Source organism: Argentina silus (genome assembly GCF_951799395.1).
Source record: "Argentina silus genome assembly, chromosome: 9".
Lineage (NCBI taxonomy): Eukaryota > Metazoa > Chordata > Actinopteri > Argentiniformes > Argentinidae > Argentina > Argentina silus.
Window position 1 is genome coordinate 17,789,452 of NC_139663.1, and position 21,788 is coordinate 17,811,239.

At 46.6% G+C, this 21,788-nt stretch overlaps 1 protein-coding gene across 1 annotated transcript in view; it reads left to right on the forward strand.

Annotated features, from left to right (window-relative positions):
- Positions 1 to 404: 404 nt before the first annotated feature.
- The window catches only part of myh9b (myosin, heavy chain 9b, non-muscle), a 30,594-nt gene continuing 9,210 nt past the window's right edge, over positions 405 to 21,788 (forward strand). The window contains exons 1-21 of the mRNA XM_083676179.1: positions 405 to 643; positions 9,941 to 10,272; positions 12,173 to 12,329; positions 13,310 to 13,337; positions 13,488 to 13,581; positions 14,397 to 14,417; positions 16,083 to 16,175; positions 16,297 to 16,360; positions 16,579 to 16,677; positions 16,878 to 17,021; positions 17,108 to 17,203; positions 17,457 to 17,728; positions 17,879 to 18,052; positions 18,202 to 18,375; positions 18,553 to 18,667; positions 20,065 to 20,252; positions 20,380 to 20,501; positions 20,728 to 20,797; positions 20,958 to 21,118; positions 21,260 to 21,368; positions 21,610 to 21,741. Of these exons, the coding sequence (XP_083532305.1) occupies positions 9,946 to 10,272; positions 12,173 to 12,329; positions 13,310 to 13,337; positions 13,488 to 13,581; positions 14,397 to 14,417; positions 16,083 to 16,175; positions 16,297 to 16,360; positions 16,579 to 16,677; positions 16,878 to 17,021; positions 17,108 to 17,203; positions 17,457 to 17,728; positions 17,879 to 18,052; positions 18,202 to 18,375; positions 18,553 to 18,667; positions 20,065 to 20,252; positions 20,380 to 20,501; positions 20,728 to 20,797; positions 20,958 to 21,118; positions 21,260 to 21,368; positions 21,610 to 21,741 (2,640 nt within the window). The 5' untranslated portion in view covers positions 405 to 643; positions 9,941 to 9,945. The remainder of the gene's footprint in view (positions 644 to 9,940; positions 10,273 to 12,172; positions 12,330 to 13,309; positions 13,338 to 13,487; positions 13,582 to 14,396; positions 14,418 to 16,082; positions 16,176 to 16,296; positions 16,361 to 16,578; positions 16,678 to 16,877; positions 17,022 to 17,107; positions 17,204 to 17,456; positions 17,729 to 17,878; positions 18,053 to 18,201; positions 18,376 to 18,552; positions 18,668 to 20,064; positions 20,253 to 20,379; positions 20,502 to 20,727; positions 20,798 to 20,957; positions 21,119 to 21,259; positions 21,369 to 21,609; positions 21,742 to 21,788) is intronic.

The window sequence follows — 21,788 nt, forward strand, 5'->3', positions numbered from 1 at the left end:
TTGATGTAGAAGTAGCTGATGCCTGAACGTCTCTCCACCCTGTCTGTCAGTCTGTTTCCAATGCAGACAGAGACTAGCCAAAGCCCTAGTGACACATGTGGATAACCTGGATGATGTAGCCCATCCTGAATGTACTGGTACTTATATGGTCATAAAAATCCTTAGTGTGCACATACCTCTTTCATTAAACACTACCTTATCTTTGCCCCCCCTTCTCCTCCTCCCCTCAACTATTTCAAGTTCAGATTTTTTCTTTTTGCCCAGTGGCAGGCTCTCTGTGGATAACGCCCCTTCAATACCATGATTGGCCCAGAACGAGAGGATTATCAAAATATTGGCTGTGAGAGGCTGGAAGGGCGGAGACATACCCCCATAGATCCTCCTCCTCTGGACCGCACCCCGACTGACTACGCAAAGAGTGAATTTAACTAGCTAGTGGAAGAGGGAGGGAAAAAGAAAGAGAGAAGAAAAAAAAGAGTGAGGGAGAGAACGAGAGGGAGGAAGCTAACACTGTAGTTTGATCCGAGCTCTTTGCAAGGCTGCTGTCGACTGAAAAGGAGTTTGTTTCGCGGCAACACGGAGACCGACTAAGCCACCGGTTGTAGCTAGCCACCCCCTAAAGGCGTCTGCATCTGAACAGCAGGTAATTTCGCAGCTCGTTGGCTACCTGTCGTTTTTCTGCCTAATTGTCTCCTTCTATCGGGTATCATGCTCCTTGCTTGTCTAGCTAACCCTCGCGGCGAGCAAGTGTACTGAACCAGGAAGAACGAGATCTGCAACTTCATCACCTCACTGCACTGGGTGGGACCAGATTTGCTTTTGAGTTATTTAAAACTTTTCCACATGCAAACTGTGTCAAGTTTCGTATCCCACAGTTGACACAAATTAACGGTTGTTTCATTGTAACAGACACGGTGTCAAACTATGTAACAATGTATCGGCAGCTTCAGAGCAATGGCGAGAGAAACGTAGCAAGTAAGCTGGGTACAGGAAGTGATTCGCATGAATGAGTTGCAGAAAGGGAGGGAATGAGAAGTACGTTAAGGACAGAGTCGGGGCACTAAATGAATCCAAACTCATGGTCGTGTCTTGTCCGAGACTTTGGAAAGTGTCTATTCTCTCAGAATTGAACTTTTCCACTTTAGGGCTCACTGTGTGTGGTCAGCCGCCGGGCAAGCAAACAAGGCTGTGTAAGACTACCCGGGGAGTGTTGTTGCACCATTACGTCACTCTTTGATTAGTACATTCTCTGTAATGTCCACGCTTCCTTCGCTCTTCGATTGACCGATTTGCGTCATTCGTGTCTTCTGTGTTCCTTCTTCAACGTACGTCCCATCCTACTGCAGAGTCCCGTTATAATCCCATGAGCATGCTTTCTGCTTAATGAAATCGCAGCACAGCAATAGCAGGCCTATGTCTTGGCCCATGCAGTTATTTAGTTACCTCTCAGATTATCTTCGCTAACTGTCCCAGACATGAGTTTGCTTGGTGAGCCTATTTGTAATTGGACTAAACGGATTCACTTTTCTCAGTAGTGGACCCGTGTTAAACAATTATGAAACATATCTGCCAGAAGGCGCCACCAGTCTGTTTAGAAGTTGTGATTTGTCAGTATAATTTGTGTTCGCTCTTGGTTTGAGTATGTTTGGGGTCGTGAGATTATAGATCACTGCGGTGGCGAAGGAAACCGGCTCGCGGGGAATGTGCGCGCACGCCCTGATTTCGATCATTTCGACCTCGGAGTTTACCGTAAATTACGCACGGCTCTCCAGTCCGTATACACTCCTCCAGCTTGTAGGCACAGGGCTGGACACACTCGAGGCCTGCGCACATGCCTGTCTCTATTTGAACTTGGCCTTCTAGACGTGGACACATTTGAAAACCATAGCTATTATTGCTACTACACACTTTCTTGCCATCTCGTTCTATTTCAACGTATTTCCATGTCTTATCAAGACTATGCAAAAGGACGTTCTCCAATTGCAGCCCGGTGATCTTTCTGCATACAATGACATATTGTACCGTTGCAAGGTGCTACTCGCCAAGCAGGCCCTAGGTACCTTCCCTATGTACTCACTTCTCTTCCTCCACTCTTACTGACTGTTCTGGGCCACCTTTCGATGACACACCCTGTCCTAGAGCAGACTGTTCTCTGTTCCCAGGGAAGTGGTGGTGGTGGCGTGTTGTGTAGGCACTGTTTCAGAAATGTAGCTTGTGTGCTAAGGTCTTTGTAGGAGTTCCAGTTAGAATGTTATCATTTCCTGTTTGGTGCTCTGAACCATGAATCAAACTTCTGGCAACTTCTGAGACTAATCCTCTGAATTTCAACATTTAGTTTGCCGCATAGCCTAGTTGTTGTTGAAATGCACTCGCTGTTGTTGAAAAGTAGATTTGTAATGATCTGGTGGGTGCATTGATTTGCTTTTTTATACTGCATACTTACTTGGCAAGGCTACAACACTAATTTGCAATTCAGTAACGTAGGCGACTTTTAGGCTGTGTCCTTGGGGGGTCATTTGAATTGAGGCCCTTGTAACTGGTGAATATGGGTCTGAGAACATTCCATATATTAGTAGCCTAGTCCTTGAAATCTACTTGACATGATGCAGAGCAAAAGGCCTGTTGATGTTAGATTTAATTGAAAGTCTTCATAGGGTGCAGTATCCTGGCCGAGGAAGGTTACAAGGAGTCGACTTCTCTTTGTTTTAGAATGAAGATGTGACTTGTAGTAAAGGGCACCATGACACACTTGAGGACCCAAGGCTTGGTTAGGAAGTCTCAAGGCTCCCTTCACAAGCTCAAGGAAATTCTGAGTCTGACCTCGTTTCAGTTATGAGGCCCTCAGACTGACTGTAGATTTACAGGGAAAGGGTTGCCCCCCTCAGTGCATGGGGCAATAATAAAGACATACATTAATGCTTGCTAATGAAGTAGACAAAGGAAGCTCAGGGAAAAATGCCAACGGCTTCGAAAATGCCGATTGTTCACTTTGGTGAATAATTCACACTAGATTGATATTGTTGTCTGACTTGGTTGGTAGCAGTGCACGAGTCACAGATAATTTTATAGGCCCGAGTCAGCTGAGATTCATCCGAGTGCAGCATACTTTCAGTCAAAGGAGCACGTAAGAGGAGGCGCTCAATTAGTTACAGGAGTGAGTGCTATTGCTCCTCATCGGTTTCTCTGACACAGCCTGGTTATAGCCACAGCTGAGTGGACAGTATGATCTGTCAGCATGAGTCATATGCCCCCCCCCTCAACAACAGACAGGACTGATGTGGAGGATTCTTAATAATGCAGACATCAAACGCAAGACGTTACGCACACACATCTGTACTGTCTGATTCCAGGTTGAGTTGTATTTCACTGTGGCTGGCTTGCCAACTTGTCTTTTTAACTTTATTTGAGCGGATTAACACACATTCCTTTCAATATCAATGTCTGTCTATTTTTATGTAATAGACTGATATTTGTCCAGTCTGACTTGAACAGCATGATTTGAATTCGGTCAATTAGATTGGTCGAGTTGGCAGGCCTGTTGAACGACTTCGCCAACAGGCCTGCTGTGTTTTCCCACTAGCCTCTATCCTACTGTTTGCTTCTCTTTCTTTGCTTTCTCTCATTCACCCTCTCCCTCTGTCCTCTTCCTTCTCCGTCCATTTCTTCCTCTTCATATCTCCTGTTTTCGGGTCCCCACATCCTTTCCTCCATCCTCCCCCCTCACTGCGCACACCTGTAGGGGTCTATTGAATGCAACAATGCTAGGAAACGGCTGCTCATGATTGGGATTCCAAACAAACAAAGCTTGGTCGGACTTCTTCTCTGGAAATGTCTTAAATGTAACATGAAGCTGTGAATGGCTGCTGCTCCTTTTGGTTTATGGTTGACTCAACTGTATGCTTGGTTGAAGGATGAGGTCATGCATGAAAATCTAGCTTGATGATGTAACTTCCTGTTGGAGCTAGAAGAAATCTGGCACACCAGGAACAAAGTGTTGTACTGCCCATGTCTGTGCCCTTGTGGAAAAACCCTTGCGTGTGTGTGTGTGTGTGTGACTACACTAGCTGGATAATAATAGTTAGTTAGAGGCCTTATACTGGCTGTGTAGGTGGTGAAAAGCTGCCTTCTAATGTATGTCATAAAATAGACTTTGTTCAGGGTTGGGTGTGTGACCTGCGCACCTGGTGTGTGTGTGTGTGTGTGTGTCGACCTAGTTGATACTTGGGCTATTGCGTAATGCATTCAACTCAAACACACATGCAGTTTCACACTGTGCACTTTGAAACATAGTTTGCACCGGGACTTACCCTAACTCCCACTCAATATTTTATTTCCCTGTCAATCCCAAATGCAGTTTGGGCACCATATGCCCCCGACCAGCTCACATTCAAGAACAGCATGTGTTCTGTGACCTGTGTGTCCTGTTGATTGGTCTACAGAGCCCTTAAACGGTCCAATCGATGGTGGTCGTCATGTAGACATTGACTCAAAGGGAGTGCCCTTATAGTCTGATAAGTCTGACTATTCACAGATAAGGAGAGATATGACTAAGAAGACAAAGGATAGGAGGAGGCTTTGCCTCCCCCGCTAAGTTTTGCCCCCCCCCCCCCCCCGCTAAGTTTAGGATTGGCCACATTGCAACTCCCAATGTCAGATGAGTTCTGCTTTTTATGTCCTGAGGAGGTTTTTGATGAACACTTATTTGAAATGTCAAGAGAAGGAGAGTGTATGTTTCCCCCCTGGATTCTTTCAGAATTGTTAAAAGCCTTATGTAACCGTGATCTAATATCCCATGCTTTTTGACTTGTTCATCAAATGGGTGCCATACCATATTAGGCCTAGTATGCCAAGTAGGAAAGTTTATCATATGTTTAATTGGCCTCTGAGAGTTACACTTCAATGAAATTAGGCCTTTTCATGACTCTAAATCATTTTGTTGTATTTATACTGGTTGTAAACAATTACAGTTAAGTGTATGGTGTTATCTTTATGGAAATAGTCCATGACTGGTATTAAGTGGAGAGTTCAGTTTAGTTCCTAATGGAATGTGTTGGTAGATGGTTATGGCTTTGTCCATAATTTAGAATGAAAAATAAAACTTGGGCCAAGTTTCTTTCTTACACGTGCATCCCTCCAGCTAGGAATGTGAAAAATCGTGGAAAAGGATAAGGATCTGTCATGAGGTGTGGTTAGTTTCCAGCAAAGTCTTAATTTACTGCCGTGTCTGCAGAGTTTCTCAGCGTGCGCTCTGCAGAAGGCGACCATCTCTCTTCGCTTCAACAGTGTCTCCTGGCACCTTCCCCTCCAAGTATTCACACACAACAAGTTCCTCAAGTGGCAAAATAGTTTTCCCTCTTTGTCATTTCCTCTTTCCTCTCCCCCCCTCCCTCCCCTGTTACACACCAGAGAGACGGTGTCTGAGTCCATAATGAACTTAGACAAACCCGCCACCTCTCCTGCCCTTTCTGTCCCTGTCTGGCACCCCCTCTCCCTCTCCTTCTTTTCATCTCTCGACCGACAGAGTGAGAAGGCGAGTGGAGCTGGAGGTAAGGTCAGCACGCACGACATGGAGGGGGACAGAAAGGGTGAAAGAAAGAAAGATGGAGGGGGGGGGGGGCTCTTCTTTTTCACTCACAGACAGTTGAGGTTAACTAGACAAGACTGACATTGCTAGACTGAACCCAACATGAGGACAAAAGAAGAATGGGATGGGAGGAGAGGTTCTATTAATGGTCCCACCAACGCGGCCTAACATTCACCGTCAGGCCCCTGCTGCTTTGTGGCTGGTGGTAGGATACAAGACTTACTGTACCATGGTCAGGCTTCAAATGTAGGCTAGCCTTTTGTGAAAATGAGGGATCAATACTCTTGGCTTTTCCAGCGACTCTGCACATCTCTTGGTGAGGTGGAGCAGCGGGAGTTACTGAGCTGGAATGGAATGAGAGTGGAGAAAGAAAGGAGGGAGGGATGGAGGAAGGAGTGAGTGAGGGATGGCCCCGTTGAGGAGCAAGCAGCTCTTGGCCTGCTTCCTTAGCTCGACGTCCAGGCGCTGAAAAGGACACTCGTTACTCTTTCTTGGGCCCTGTCCTCACCCCCCCCCCCCCCCCCCCCTCTCTCCCTTGCTATGTCACTTCCTCCCTTTGTGCCCACATTTTTGCTCCTCTTCCTCGTGTTGTTGAGCTTAGATTCCTCTTCCTCGTCTGTGTACTACCTCTTTGATTGGATGTCTTTGATAGTTATTCTTTGCGTGTCTTTCTAAAAAAAATTATATTTATTTATTTTAATATATCCGTGACTGACACACAGGCCTTCTTATGAATTGTCAAGTCAGTTTGTGAAAATCAAGCCTAATGACAGTTCATGTGCTGTAGCAAATGAATAACTAGCTCTGTATGAACAACCAGTCTGGCTAATCTCAATAGAGGCCCAGATAGCGCTGAGTCGATGAGTGTTTTCACAGCTGAATGTTGTTTAAAGTGACAAGATGTAGGGAGGCATTGCAGCTGGAGATGAATGGACTAAGATGCATCCAGGCTGAGACAAGGGGACGTGGCCAAAGACAGGCAGGGAGCTGTGGACTTCAGTACAGAGGAAATGGACGAGGAAGGAGGTGGAGACCTCGTTTGAGATGAGTCAGATAGGACACTCGGTTTTATCTCTCTGCCACGTGTAGACAAGGCTATCGGACTATCGTCCTAGGGTTGGTTTTTACCTTTTCCTTTCGATGTAGAGCGCCGTCCATCAAATAACTGTGAAAAGAATAGACGTAGTTGTAAATTTAGCCCCTCTGCTGCTCCCAGAAGACGTAGCTGGGGGATGCAAGTGTGTCAGTGACTAATCTGTGTCAAGACGTGTGAGTGGGACACGAACAGCGCAGGCCTCTCTGCTCCCTCCCTCTGGGTCGTCCAAAACGGCTGCATGCTCTCCTTTTCAGCAGTCCTATTTTATTGTTGTCATTGACATTCCTACAGGCCTGTTTTCAGTGTTTTTATATGATTTGCTCATGTTGTTCACATGCTTATCCATACGAGGCCATTTTAACGGCTTGCTTTCAGACAATGCAAGCTGAACCGTCTGCTCTCTCTGGCCCCCAGCCTCCACTCGACAACAGATGGCGTGTATATGTTTGAGCTGTTTGTTTAAGATGTTGTTCTCATGTAGTCTACACACACACACACTCACACACACACACACACACACACACGTGTCTCTTTCCATGCAGCACGCCCACACGATTGTCAGCTAGCTAGCTCACACTGATAAGAACCAAAGCCAAAGGAGCTTTGGGTGTGTTTGGACTGTACTCCTCTCAGCTTGTTTTTGCCAAACAAGAAAGCAACAAGGATTACAGTTGCAGTAAAGATTGCATTAGCTCTGTGTGGGACTGACCCAAGTCCAATTCTCTTAGTGCGGTTGAATGTCTGACTAATGTTGCACTCAGGCCGAACTGCCACAGTCAAGTGACTGACTACAGACCACTTTAGATGACTTTCAAACAGTATAACTGTTTTAACACAGTCTAACTGTTTGACTGTACAGCCCACGGCTGTAGTACCAGTACGAGGTGACAATGATAAATGCTGGGTGTGTTAACTCCCTCGGGGCCCGACTGACCCGGTGACGGGAATAGAGGGAGAAAGACGGGAAGAAAAGAGCGAGACTGAGAGAGATATCGGGGGAAGGAGGAGAGAAAATGTGTGGAATTCCTTTGCTCTCTCACTCTCTCTGATAAAGGGTGAGTATGGGAAGAATGTGACCCTGGAAGACTGCATAAACAGAGGGGGGACGGAGGGACGGGGTGGGAAGAGAGCGCTTGGAGCCGACAGAGGGGAGCGGGGGGACTAATTTGTGGGGGTACCTCATTCTCTATAGCAGGAAACGGGGGAGGAGGGGGGTCGTGTCAGAGCAGACATGAGGAAGGGGGTGTAGTGATGGAAGTCAGCTGTAGAGGTCTGAGTGGTGGTGGTGGTGGGGGGGCGTGAGAAGAATGATTCTGCAGCCCTTGTTCTCTCCCTGTGTGTCTAGCCCAGAGCAGGGTTAATGTGCCATAGTGGACAGGCCAGACGTGTCCCTGTTAGAATAGCGTTAACCCACTGGTTTTCTCACATACCCCCCCCCCCCCCCCATCCCTCTCTCAGTGCCCATGTCCATTGCAGCTTAGCTATATTCAAACAGACCGCGATCCCCGAACATCTCCTCGCCCTGGTCTTTGTGTATATCAATAGATTGCACTGCTTAATCACGTCGCTTAGCTTCACTTTTGAAAATGAGTTTGTTTAAGTAAACTTACTCTTGATAATGTTGCACCACTTGGCAAGTATAGTTGGCATAGTGTAACAATGACAACTTCAGGGAATTTTGCACCTGTAAAATCCCTCCCCAAGACATTCACTAAGTGTAATTGCTTCACAAAAGAATCCAAATAGAAACCCTGCCAACAAATAAAGCTTATAATCATAATAACACAGTGGAGAAATATGCTGACCTTGACCTGCAATGCCATGACCTTTTTAGTTGTTTGCTGATGTGCAACATTGCATATGTAAACAGAACTGCGACAGTTGTTGTAAATTGCGACTCCTAGTTTTCCCCTTGGGAGTTGGGGAATGTTTAGGCTAACGAGCCTGGTGATGGTGGGAAAGCATTACGCTCCTGTAGTTTTGGAATGATGATAATTGCGACGGTAAATACGGTTGTGCCTGTGAGAAACGCAGCGTGTTCAGATAATTGCCTTCTCTGTTCTTCTGAGCAGCTGAAGCTTGTGTAACACCAACCGTTCCCTTTTTTTGATAATTTCTGGTAATACTTGTCTAGTTGACCTCAATATGGGCTTAACCCCCAGCATTGCCTGTGCCTGACTGCCTGCCGTGGGATACTGTATACATGTTGTTTCTGTGCTGTGAGACGTGCCAAAGACAAGCGCCCAGACGAAAGCGGGTCCTGTTAGGGCCTGCTCGTGATGTCATTCACCCCTGGCAATGTGGTTGTGTTTGACATGAGAACTCTAGTCTGCAGCAGACAACGTTTGAGAGAGAACATATGTTTAGGTCTTTTAAACCATTTTATGGGACATTTAGACATGAGGCAGTCTCAATGTTCTCTGTAATCTGTCCTTTTGGACCTCACCTCCCGCCAAAGCTGTTTTTACACTTTGGCGGTTTCACAGGCCTCCCACGGCTGACAATTAGCCTCCCACCTCGACCTGCCCATCGTCCTTAGAAACCCAACTCTGAAAAGCTCAACTTGTTTTTAAGATGCTCCTACAACCGTGTAATCAGCGAAGTCGTTCCAAAAACCACGTATTTAGATTAAACAGTCGGCACATGTTGTGCATTACTAACAAATGTGAGTTTTACAGCGCTGTGACTCACTTTTTGTTAGTGAGATCTTCTTGGCAATGAGAGGGGAGGGTAAGCGGCCCGTGATTTGATTAGCGTCCGTAGCGGTTGCCAGGAACGTGGGGCTCTTGCCGATGTGTTCTGTGTTTTATGTCGACCTGACCTAACCTGCTGTAGAGCCCAACACTGGTGACCCCTGGATTCCTCAGAGGTTACATAAGACCAATGGGTCTTAGAGCCTAGATGGACAAACTAGACCTCCCTCAAACTACACTCCGAGCTAGGCTATCTCTCTCTGAAGCTCAGCACTATCCCATTGTATCGATGCCATATGTTTATATGAGGGTGAAATTGAATTGCATTCTGATTTTGTGTATACAAGAAAATGCTTTGAGTCGTCATACTCTCAGGGGAAACCGTTGTTAACTCTATTCTGCCTACGTCTGCACAGTTCCTTACTTCTAATGGTAAGTATATGGTTTTGGTAGAAAGAACTCTGTCCTCAATCTGTAAACGAATGCTAAATTTCTCATCACTTAATTAACAACTTTCTGTCTCTCCCCATCTCCCCCACCCCCCCCCCCCCCCCTCCCCTCTCACAGCAACCATGACGGACGCAGACAAGTTCCTGTACGTGGACCGCAACATGGTCAACAACCCACTGGCACAGGCCGACTGGGCCACCAAGAAGCTGGTGTGGGTGCCTTCGGAGCGGCTTGGCTTTGAGGCGGGCTCTGTGAAGGAGGAGCGCGGCGACGAGTGCATGGTGGAGCTGGCCGACTCTGGCAAGAAGGTGAAGGTGAACAAGGACGACATCCAGAAGATGAACCCGCCCAAGTTCAGCAAGGTGGAGGACATGGCCGAGCTCACCTGCCTGAACGAGGCCTCGGTGCTGCACAACCTGAAGGAGAGATACTACTCTGGCCTCATCTACGTGAGTATACACCTTGTAACAGACTTTACACTGAAGAACACACTCCTACACCTACACTGAAGAACACACACCCTCTGAAACCTTAAAGATGCAATCTGTAATTCCAAGAACAATAAAGTGGGCTCCCCACCACTGTAAATAGCTGAGGGATGGTGCCTGAAAAAATTTAACCACTCAATTTCAATAACAGAGCAAGGACTGACCATCCATGAGATTAAAATTATAGTTTTAACCATGTTTTGAAGCTATACAATGTTTGTTTACAATTGCATTGTTTACAAACTATGGAATAAAACAAGCATATATTTTGGGTTCTGATGGGATAACACAGTTTAACTAAGCTCATGAAGCGGCATATTCTTCAAGAATCAATGTCTTTGTCATTAATTTAAATTTCCAAAGATGTATCTACCAATTACAGATTGGCCCTTTTTAATGTTGTCATAAATCCTTATATATATTGATTTTCACATGAATGCCCTCTTGACCACTGGTGGCCTACATTTTGCCCCCCACCAGTGTAGTAAAGCCGTTTATCTAGGTGACTGTTTATCTAAGGTCTTTTCTTCATGTTGAAGAACCTGACCTGGCCAGTTACTCCCTCCGTCCAGCCCTCTGATTATCCCATTAAAGCCTATTGTTTTAGACAGCCCATTGTGTGCAGATTGTCAGTGCCAATGAAAGGGAGTGATCTCTTTACACAGACTTGCTTTAAGTGCAGCCTTGCGTATTCATCATAACGGGTATTAGGTTCGGTTGTCTTCCTGCTCTCGCTCCCTTCTCTCTCTCCCTCTGTGTTTGGAATTTGACTGTCAACAGGAAGTTGCAGGGAACAATACTCTCTGGAGAGAGAGGGGGGGGGGGGGGGGGGGGTAGGGATGCAGGGAGTGAGGTAGAGTTAGAGTGGGGGTTGGCAGGGGGGCGAAGTAAACCCTTTGAGTCGAGTTACAGGCCGAACTGGAAATGATATGGAATGTAAATCGTGCTTTAATTGTTATTGTTGCACCATAATTAATGCCATTTATTCCTCGGCCCCTGGCTGGGAGTGATTTGGTGACTTGCTACAGTGTGTTTTGACCCAGTCGAGTTGAGCGCCACTGGACTGGGTACCCTGTAGGAAGGAGCCTCATGGGAGAGGGGGAGATCAGTACCAGACCAGGGCACAGAGCCGTGGGGAAGCGAGCAAAGGAATGTAGCTAAGATGTAGAAGAGAAATATGGAGGGTTTGCTGAACATAAAATGAGGGGGAGTAGGGAGAGTTATACCAGATACCCAGACCAGGTTGAAGAACGGAGGATTTAGAGCTATATAGAAAGGAATGCAGTAGGGTTTGGTGAGAAACAGTCTTGGATTATGTTGTCATTTGCGCTTGGATAAGTGTCCTAGTTATAGAAATATGGGCAATCTAACCCAGATCTTGCTGGTAATGAGGTGGGAGGGATGAGTTTAGGAGATGAAGGAGTAGCTGAGAGACGGAGGGTTAGAGAAAGGTCGAATCTGAAATGATAGTATTGCTCATTCATTTTCCCATTCTGGCCTTACGTCGTCCTCTCCTGAAATGTTTGTCTGCACTTGAGCTTTGTGGCATACCACAGGAAAGAGTTCATAAACATTCAGGTTCCGGAAATTGCTGCCGCTGCTGCATTGGAAGCTTCCTGATCACCCCAAACTCTAAATACTAACCTGCCAATCTCCCTTGTACTACTCTCGGATATAGACGGCTAGATTTAGCTTGAAATGAAACTCCCAGACTGGCCAAAATCCAAAGATGCGCACACAATCCATCGTGTCGCCCGTTTTTTCTTTTTTTTTTTTTTTTTTTTTTCGAGCATGGACGGTGAAGATGGCATTAAAATGCTTTTAACATTAAACATCTTTCTTCTGTTATTTTGCATCATAGACATACTCCGGGCTCTTCTGTGTGGTTATAAACCCCTATAAGAACCTGCCCATCTACTCAGAGGAGATTGTGGACATGTACAAGGGCAAGAAGAGGCATGAAATGCCCCCTCATATCTATGCAATCACCGACACGGCCTACAGGAGCATGATGCAGGGTGAGTAAACACGCTATTGTGACCCAACAAACACATTCCCATGAGTGGAGTGAAACAGTTACTGGAAGCATTTTGGAGTCGATGTTAAATAAAGCAATCGGTCTATATAATCTATATTCAGATAAATCCCTTTGAAAAGAGCAGTATGGGGAATAGATGGTGGCTTTGACTTAGTGTTTTTTGTTAGGGGGAAACTCTTGGCTCTTAGCTTCAGGGTTTTGGAGCTGATCCTGCCTGGGTCCTCATCTCTATCTTAATACGCCCCACTGGCCTATGCAGATGCCAGACGGACTTCACTCCAATTAACTAAAAGTCTGCATTTAAGTAGCGCACATTGGCCTCAGTTTCCTGTTTGCCTTTATCAAGGAAGGCTCATTAGTCAGAGGCTGTCTGTAAGAGGATGTTTGCCTATGCACTTCAGTCCTACTCTGTTCTGGGCGACCCTTTGGTTTTCTGCCCCATTATCTTGATGTACAGAACTATGTCGTTGTCATGCTGTCCATCCCCTCTCCACTGCCTTGTTAGAGCTTGTTTTCCCATTGTTAGCTCTAATGGACTAAAGGGTAATGTTCAGAGAAATGGGAGGCAATGGTTAATTGGCTCGTTGGTTAAAAGGCTGCACCCTTTCCAGTTACAGGAAGCCGGATATCGATTTCCTGTCTGTAGCCAATGCACTTCCTGTTTGAGAGCGAGAACTGTAGTGGATGTGCTCTTGCGATAACACATGCACCCTGTACTGTAATCAAGTTTTATATAAAGCTGGGGTACATTCAGTAATGGACAACACACACACACAAACGCACACACACAACGGGCTACTGAACTCTTAATTGATGCCTAACAGTACAGAATGACACCATGAAATGGGACATTACATATATTGAATTCAACTCTGTAGCGGGTTATTCAATTCAAACTTGGTTCATGTTCTGTGATGCATGTCGAAGAGAGGGTTTAAACGCATCTTCTTCCTTCCACAGATCGTGAAGACCAGTCCATCCTTTGCACGTGAGTCACAAGCACCAAAGATTATAGAACGGCATATGACCTTCCTCACAACATGAACTTGAAATATTACAGTTTAGTTCAGTACATTGATCGACATCCATTTGACTCTGTTCTGTTCCCTCTCCATCTCTCTCCTTCTCTCTTCTTCAGAGGAGAGTCTGGTGCTGGGAAGACTGAGAATACCAAGAAGGTCATCCAGTACTTGGCACACGTGGCCTCATCCCACAAGACCAAGAAAGACCAGGTCAGTCCTGCCTCCTTCCTGTACCATCTCATAACCTTTCCCTCAACTACTCTATTATTTTCTCTAATCTCTCCTTCTGATCTTTACACTTCACCCTCTCCACCCTTCCATTTCTCCCTCTACTTCCTCCTATTCCCTTTTTCTTTCCAGTTCTTGTTCTTGTTCTCGTTCTCTCCTCTCTCTCTCTCTCTCTCTCTCTCTCTCTCTCTCTCTCTTTCCCCCTCCCTCCCTAAAGTGAGCCTGGTTTCCTATGTTCCCCTGCACCTGTATCAGATAGAAGGGCTCGGAAAGGGTGGTTCCTATGACCCTGACGATATCACCCACTTGCACTGTGATTGTATTGTATGTATGTATGTGTGAGCGTGTGAGAATACAGTGGTGCCACTGGCACGTAACAACACACCATCCTCAATCCATCGCCATATTGATCACCTTGGACAGCTGCTTTTCTACATTAGTCTCACATGTCTATGGAACAACACCAATAGCCAAGAGAGCCAATAGCCAAGCCTGTCCCCTCGAAGGCAGCAGTACAGCACTGCAGGTTTCTAGTTTGGGTTGAACTCTCTTGGCAGCAGATTCATAACTATACCACAGTGGAGTTACTTCATCTGTGATTTCTACCATTGGTTTAGAGATGCAATGAGAGTCCAGTAATAACCTGCCGTACTGTAGTTGGCCACTGTAACTAGAGGGTTCAATGAGTGACCCCCCCCCCCCCCCCCCTCCCCCTCCCCCGTCCTATTCTGAAACCAGATCAGTATTCGTATCTATCATTCCTTTGAGGTTGTGTATTTCTCTCTTCCCGTCAACAGACCAGCTCGATCCTGTCACATGTGAGTTATACCCTCTCCCTCCAACCCCTCTCCTCTCCCACCCTGCCTCTTGTCATCACACCCATCTCCTCCTCGTTCACTCTTTCCCTCCCTCCCTCCCTACCTCCCTCCCTTCCCGGCTCTTGCTCTTTCTCTCTCTCCTCGTGCTGCTGGAGCGTTCTCTGTGGTGGGATAGCGGGTCACTTGGAAGTGTAGATCAAAGATCACATGACCAGAGTCAGCCAATGGCAAGAAGGGAAGATTTATGAGTTCCTGTATTTATATTTTTGCTGTTAAGATTCAGCCAGACCGGACCAAGAGCAGAGCATGAGTGTTTAGGTGATTGATCGTTATTAAAAAGGCTTTTGGTCTAAACTATTAGAGAGTAAAACTGGTCTCAGACCTGTCTGGCTGAATTTTTACCTGTTTTGCGCTGTTTGTCTCTGCACCCATGGTCCCAGGAGTGAGCTTGATGTGATTTCTATCTGTGTGTGTGATGTCAGTGGGTCGGCTTGCGCTGTGTGTGTTTGTGTAACAGTGTGTATGTTCAGAGATCTGTTCAACGTCTTTTCACAGTTCCCCCTCCATCCCTCACTCTCTGTTCACAATATTTTTTAAAGCTCTCTGAACAAACACACTGAGTTGCTGTGTGTGTGTGAGAGCGATAGCTGACTGTATATTTTTAAATGTACCTCAGACTGTGACCACAGTCCCAGCAGCCATTCCATTCAATAACAGACCCCTTTTTTTCTTAATTGTCACTTAAATCTCCTCATATTGATGTAATACACACGATTATATTCATATCTGTTTGAGTAACATTGTCCCTTCAGACTCAGTGTAAGTTAATTGCTGCTTTCATCCTCCAGTCTCCAGTATTTGGGGTATAAGTAGCTAGCCTTTGATGTCTTCATATGAGATGGATACATACAGATCAGTTTACAGTTGAAGTAGTGGGCCTGGTACGAGTGGCATTAGAGGGATTTCATTGTGTGTATTGACCCACCTGTAAAAGGAAACGGTCATGTAGAGAGCTTAGAGGAGATGATTGTTTGCAGGTGTAGAGCCGTACAATGTTGCAAATCTCAGCTAAAAATGTCAGCAGTCAGGTCTCTGCATGGGGTCTCTGGGTTCCTCAGCTCTGGGTGAAAGGTGAAGGGTTACTGATGGCTTCCACAGGGTCATCCGTTGGGTGTGGCGGTGTGGGCGCTAACACTGCAGTGTGTGTGGGTAATGGTGTGTGTGTGCACGAGTGTGCAATACTGTATAGTTTGTGCACAGTTGATTTCACTCCATCGGCGAAGTAAGTATGTTTCTTTGTCATGTATTGTATGGGTTTGTGTTGACTTTTCCTCTTGTGAACAATGGGACTTCAGAACAACCAATGCTTATACAGCCTCAGGACTCACAATAAAGTGATGCCATAGCAAATGAAAAGCAGATGAGTCCTCACAATGCACTACAATGAGTCATCCATCTGATTCACCCCCCAAAAATGACAGTTGATCCCTCTGCTCAGAAATGACAAAGTAACTCATCCTGTTGCAGCGTCTCGCATGCAGAACCGTAAAATTCACACTGATCTCTGAGACCTTAAAAGGACAACAGGTGGTTGTGGAGAGGATCCCAAAAGGGTGAGGTAAAATCATTGGCTAATAGTGTGGTGCTACTATCTTTGTCCACCAGGGAGAGCTGGAGAAGCAGCTGCTGCAGGCTAACCCTATCCTTGAGGCCTTTGGAAACGCCAAGACAGTCAAGAATGACAACTCCTCCCGATTCGTAAGACCATTACTACCCCCTAAGACCATTAGTACCCCCTTCATGGTCGTGACTTCTTGTGAATGACTCTATATTTTGATAACATGCCTCTTCTTCCTTCAATGTTCTCTTTTTCTCCCAGGGCAAATTCATCAGGATCAACTTTGATGTCAATGGATACATCGTGGGTGCCAACATTGAAACCTGTATCCTTCATACTATGTAGCCCACCATGGAATCATCAGTAGGCTCACTTAAGCAAGGCAAACTTTAGTTTCTACTGATTTGTTCAAACCATGGTTTAGATAAATTAATACAACTCTAGACATAGCCAAAGTTTTTAAAGGTAAACAAATGAATACCCCCTCACAAGTAGACACACATTGTCCAATGTGAAATAAATGGGACCTTGACTCGCTACCAGACCTTCTGGAGAAGTCCCGTGCCATTCGCCAGGCCAAAGACGAGAGGACCTTCCATGTCTTCTACTACATGCTGACAGGGGCTGGAGACAAGATGCGCTGTAAGTTTATTCATTACAAGTTCATTATCCAGGTTAATCTGGTTGAGTAAAATCTTTTACAAGATGGACCCCGTTCTGCCATCAGCATGATGAATAGTTAACTCTTCATCTCACAGAGAATATTGTATACCAGTGACCGGTATATTGTTACCTGCTCCAACCTTCCATGACCCTTCTCCACCCTTTGGTCTCCCCTCCAGCTGAGCTGTGTCTGGAGGGCTACAACAACTACCGCTTCATGGTCAACGGGAACGTGACCATCCCCGGCCAGCAAGACAAGGACCTCTTCGTAGAGACCCTGGAGGCCATGAGGATCATGGGGATCCCAGAGGACGAGCAGATTGGTGAGTCATGTGACGCAAACACACTGTTTTTTTCACTGTGTGTGTGTTACTGTGACTGACTGGTCTCTTCTGCTCTCCTCCTGCAGGTTTGCTGAAGGTGGTGTCTGCAGTGCTCCAGCTGGGGAACATGAGCTTCAAGAAGGAGCGCCACTCAGACCAGGCCTCCATGCCTGACGACACAGGTACTGACAACCCTTTCCCTCTGGACATATCTGATGTGAGAATCCTCTTTTTGGGAGAGTAGCCTAGTCTATTACATTCTACTGACTTGTATCAGAGTAATCAGATGATATGCTGTTCAGCAAAGCCTATTTTTATTTTATCCGCTGCAGTAGGGCATCTGATCTTGGCTAACCCTTATCCCCTCATCTCTCCCTCTCAATTCTCCTTTCTCCCTCCTCTCTTCCCTCTCTCTCCCCCCCTTCCATCTTACAGCTGCTCAGAAGGTGAGCCACCTGATGGGCATGAATGTGACAGACTTCACCCGCGCCATCCTGTCCCCGCGCATCAAGGTGGGCAGAGACTACGTGCAGAAGGCCCAGACGCAGGAGCAGGCTGAGTTTGCAGTGGAGGCTCTGGCCAAGGCCACCTACGAGAGGATGTTCCGCTGGCTGGTCATGCGCATCAACAAGGCCCTGGACAAGACCAAGAGACAGGGGGCCTCCTTCATAGGCATCCTCGACATCGCTGGATTTGAGATCTTTGAGGTGAGTTGGAGTGGGGTTTAAATAACAGACCAGATTGGAACATTTTGAAACGAGACCATCGGAGTATTTCAATTTTGATAATTGGAGCCACCCTGCATTTTGTTTGATTATTACGATGACATTAACATTTTCTTTCTCTGTCTCCTCTAGCTGAACTCGTTTGAGCAGCTGTGCATCAACTACACCAACGAGAAGCTGCAGCAGCTGTTCAACCACACCATGTTCATCCTGGAGCAGGAGGAGTACCAGAGGGAGGGCATCGAGTGGAGCTTCATCGACTTCGGCCTGGACCTGCAGCCCTGCATCGACCTCATCGAGAAGCCTGTGAGTTACTCTCCCTTATTAACCCCAATACACCCTTACACCCCCCTCCCCCTCTGTTTTCTTCAGTTCAGTGCAGTATAGGTGCTATGCTGTACCTCCAGAATCCCTGGGTCCCTCTCTGAGCCCTGTTCTCTCCTCTCCCCCACCAGGCCAGCCCTCCTGGTATCCTAGCCCTGCTGGATGAGGAGTGCTGGTTCCCCAAGGCCACTGACAAGAGCTTTGTGGAGAAGGTCCTCCAGGAGCAGGGCACGCACCCCAAGTTCTACAAGCCCAAGAAACTGAAGGACGAGGCCGACTTCTGCGTCATGCACTACGCCGGGAAGGTAAATGGATCCAACTGCCCCTCTCCTTAAGACCGTCATGTTGTTATATGACAGTTGTCCAATGTTAATAAGCACGTTCTCTACGACCTAGATTGGACTCAAACTCTCACAAGTGAGAGCTAGTTTCTTGCAAGCTCTGAACAGCACCCATCTTTCCATCCATCTCTCTCTCTCTAGGTGGACTACAAGGCAGATGAGTGGCTGATGAAGAACATGGACCCTCTGAATGACAACGTGGCCTCACTGCTCAACCAGTCCACGGACAAGTTTGTGTCCGAGCTGTGGAAGGATGGTAAGTTCAGTCAGAGATCTATGACCTTGAGTCACCGACCAACACCTCCACAGGAGCGTTGAGTAGAGTACTATTCTATTCTACTCCACTCAGTGCTTCAGCAGATACAACATACTCAGTGGAAAACACACTTCATGTTGGGAGATGCTGATACTGTACTGTATGTCTAAGGGTTAATTTCATATTCACTTCTCTTTTCTCTCATCCAATGTTTGGTGTCTGGACCTTTGTTTTGACCCTTTTACTCTCCATATGTTGGTTTCTACATGGTTTCCTCTGCTCCTGTGTATGGCCCCTTTTTGTCTGTTCTTTCTCTGTGCCTCCCTCTCTTTCCCTGTGCCTCCCTCTCTCTCTTACTTGGTCTCAGAGGTACAGGATTGTCAGAGAGCCTATTTTTATCAGCGTTTTCCTATACTCTACTCAGGTGACCATTTTCTTTTTCATTTATATCTCTCCTGTTTTTCTCCCTTTTCTTCCTCCTTGCTTTTTATAAACCTTCCCTTCATCTAAATATCAATCCTTGCCTCTGTCTTTTATATTCTGCTCTTGTCATACCTTTAATTTCTCCCTGTGATATACACTGTTGATTTATCATGTTTTAGTTTTTATAACTTTTTTGCCCCCAGCTCTGTGTGCAATCAAGACTCAGAGCTAGCTGCCTACCACTTGTTGCTCTTTTATTGAACTCTCCCTCTCTCCCTTTGTGTAATAGTGAGTTTTGGGACCCCTGGTGTTGGTCTTGGGTACTGCAGCAATGGGTATATATTGCATGGGTTTGGTTCTGTCATCACAAAAAAAAACATGCCCACAAATGCACAGTTTGTCACAAACACTGACTCGCATACATATTCTAGTTATCTCCCACACATTTGACATTAACATGCATAATGTTTAACATTATGCATCATTCCAAGTGAGAAGAAGCATACTGAGACACATGTCCTCACTCATTCACGTGCAACACACACACACCCTCACTGCATTGAGTTGCCTCTTGTTGTTAGTGTGATTTCCCCCCCCCCCCCCCCCACGCTTCACTGGCATTTTGTGACGACTCTCCTTCCCCCAAACCCCCTTTTCCTATTTGTCTTCCCCTCTCTGCATTCACCCAGTGTTGGTGTGGTGTGTCACCATTTTTTGAAAACGCCAGTCATCTTTCTCTCCATCTCCCCCCCCCCCCCCCCCTCTCTCTCCTGGTGTGTTTATCTTCACCAGGAGATGGGTGAGAGAGAGTGGGCAGTTGTACTCTCCCTCATGTGTATTTCTGGTTTGGTTTGGTTTTCACTGTGCAAAGTTTGCCTGGTCAGATATTCCCCAATGTTCAACCCTGTCTCTCCTCTCACTCCATCTTCTCTTCCCTCTCCTGTCTGTCTCTCTCTCCGTGCTCCCCCTCTCAGTCGACCGTATCGTGGGCCTGGATAAGGTGGCTGGTATGTCTGAGATGCCTGGTGCCTTTAAGACCCGTAAGGGTATGTTCCGCACGGTGGGGCAGCTGTACAAGGAGCAGCTGTCCAAGCTCATGGCCACACTGAGGAACACCAACCCCAACTTTGTCCGCTGCATCATCCCCAACCACGAGAAGAAGGTACCCGTGTGGAACACCGACTTCCACCAATGCAAACCTTAAAACGACAGCCCTAACGGGACACAGAAGTTAATCTCCTTATTATTTTCCACACGTTAACTGGTTGGCCTCTTGCTCTCTCTCTCAGGCTGGAAAGCTGGACCCCCACCTGGTTTTGGACCAGCTGAGGTGTAATGGTGTTCTGGAGGGGATCCGTATCTGCAGACAGGGCTTCCCCAACCGCATTGTCTTCCAGGAGTTCAGACAGAGGTGCTGTTCACACTCACCCGTGTTTGCTGAATGCTAATAATACACGTGTCCGTCTCTTAGTATTTTCAACATTTCCACCAATAACCCAGAGATGCAATTTAATCATTACCCTGCAGATACTGTGTCGTATCAGAGTTGTTGTTTACAGTACTCTGGTGTGTACTCTTGCTGGACTTTACAAAATGTGTCTGGTGAGCATATTCCTAAAATCTTCCCCCTCTCTTAGGTATGAGATCCTCACTCCCAACTCCATTCCCAAGGGCTTCATGGATGGCAAGCAGGCCTGTGTGCTCATGGTAAGCTTCTAGAACATTCTGAAGGAATTCCAGTAAAAGTACCAGTCGTATTCTGAAAGAATGCCAACAGTTGAACAATGGAGTGAAGTCTGAATAAATTGATGAAAATAGTCACAGTCTGGTTGATGCCCCCCCCCCCCCCTCCTCTCTCACCTGTCAGATCAAAACCCTGGAGCTGGACCCTAACCTGTACAGGATTGGCCAGAGTAAAGTGTTCTTCAGAGCCGGAGTCCTGGCTCACCTGGAGGAGGAGAGGGACATGAAGATCACTGATGTCATCATCAGCTTCCAGGCCTGGTGCAGAGGCTACGTGGCCCGCAAGTAAGGACACTCTTACACTAACCCCACCCGTCAATCATATGGCATCACACACAGTGCAGTGACTGAGCTTATAGTCAATTCATGCCCTGTATTTTACTGTTGTCCTAAGTGTCTTTTTTCCCCCCCAATGTCGTTTCTCAGGGCCTTCGCCAAGAGACAGCAGCAGCTGACAGCCATGAAGGTGATCCAGAGGAACTGTGCCGCCTACCTCAAACTCAGGAACTGGCAGTGGTGGAGACTCTTCACCAAGGTGAGCTCAATAGCCATGGTGTAGGAGGAATGACTCGACCAAACCTAGAAATACTATAATAACAAACGAATAAGAGTGGATTGCATTTACATCGCACTTTTCACTAACAAGATGTACAAAGTACTGTATCTTTCATGGGGATAAAACACCATCCACCACTGACCACCTTTGTCTCTGTCTACCTCTGTGCCCTTCCCTCTCCTCTAATAACCTGGTGTGTGTCTCTCTTCTTGTCCCCCAGGTGAAGCCCCTGCTGCAGGTGAGCAGGCAGGAGGAGGAGATGCAGGCGAAGGACGATGAGCTGGTGAAGGTGAAGGAGAAGCAGCAGAATGCAGAGATACAGATGCGGGAGATGGAGGTCAAACAACAGCAGGTAGAGAAGCAGAACTGCCCCTTCGATTCCATTATGACTCTCTGGTA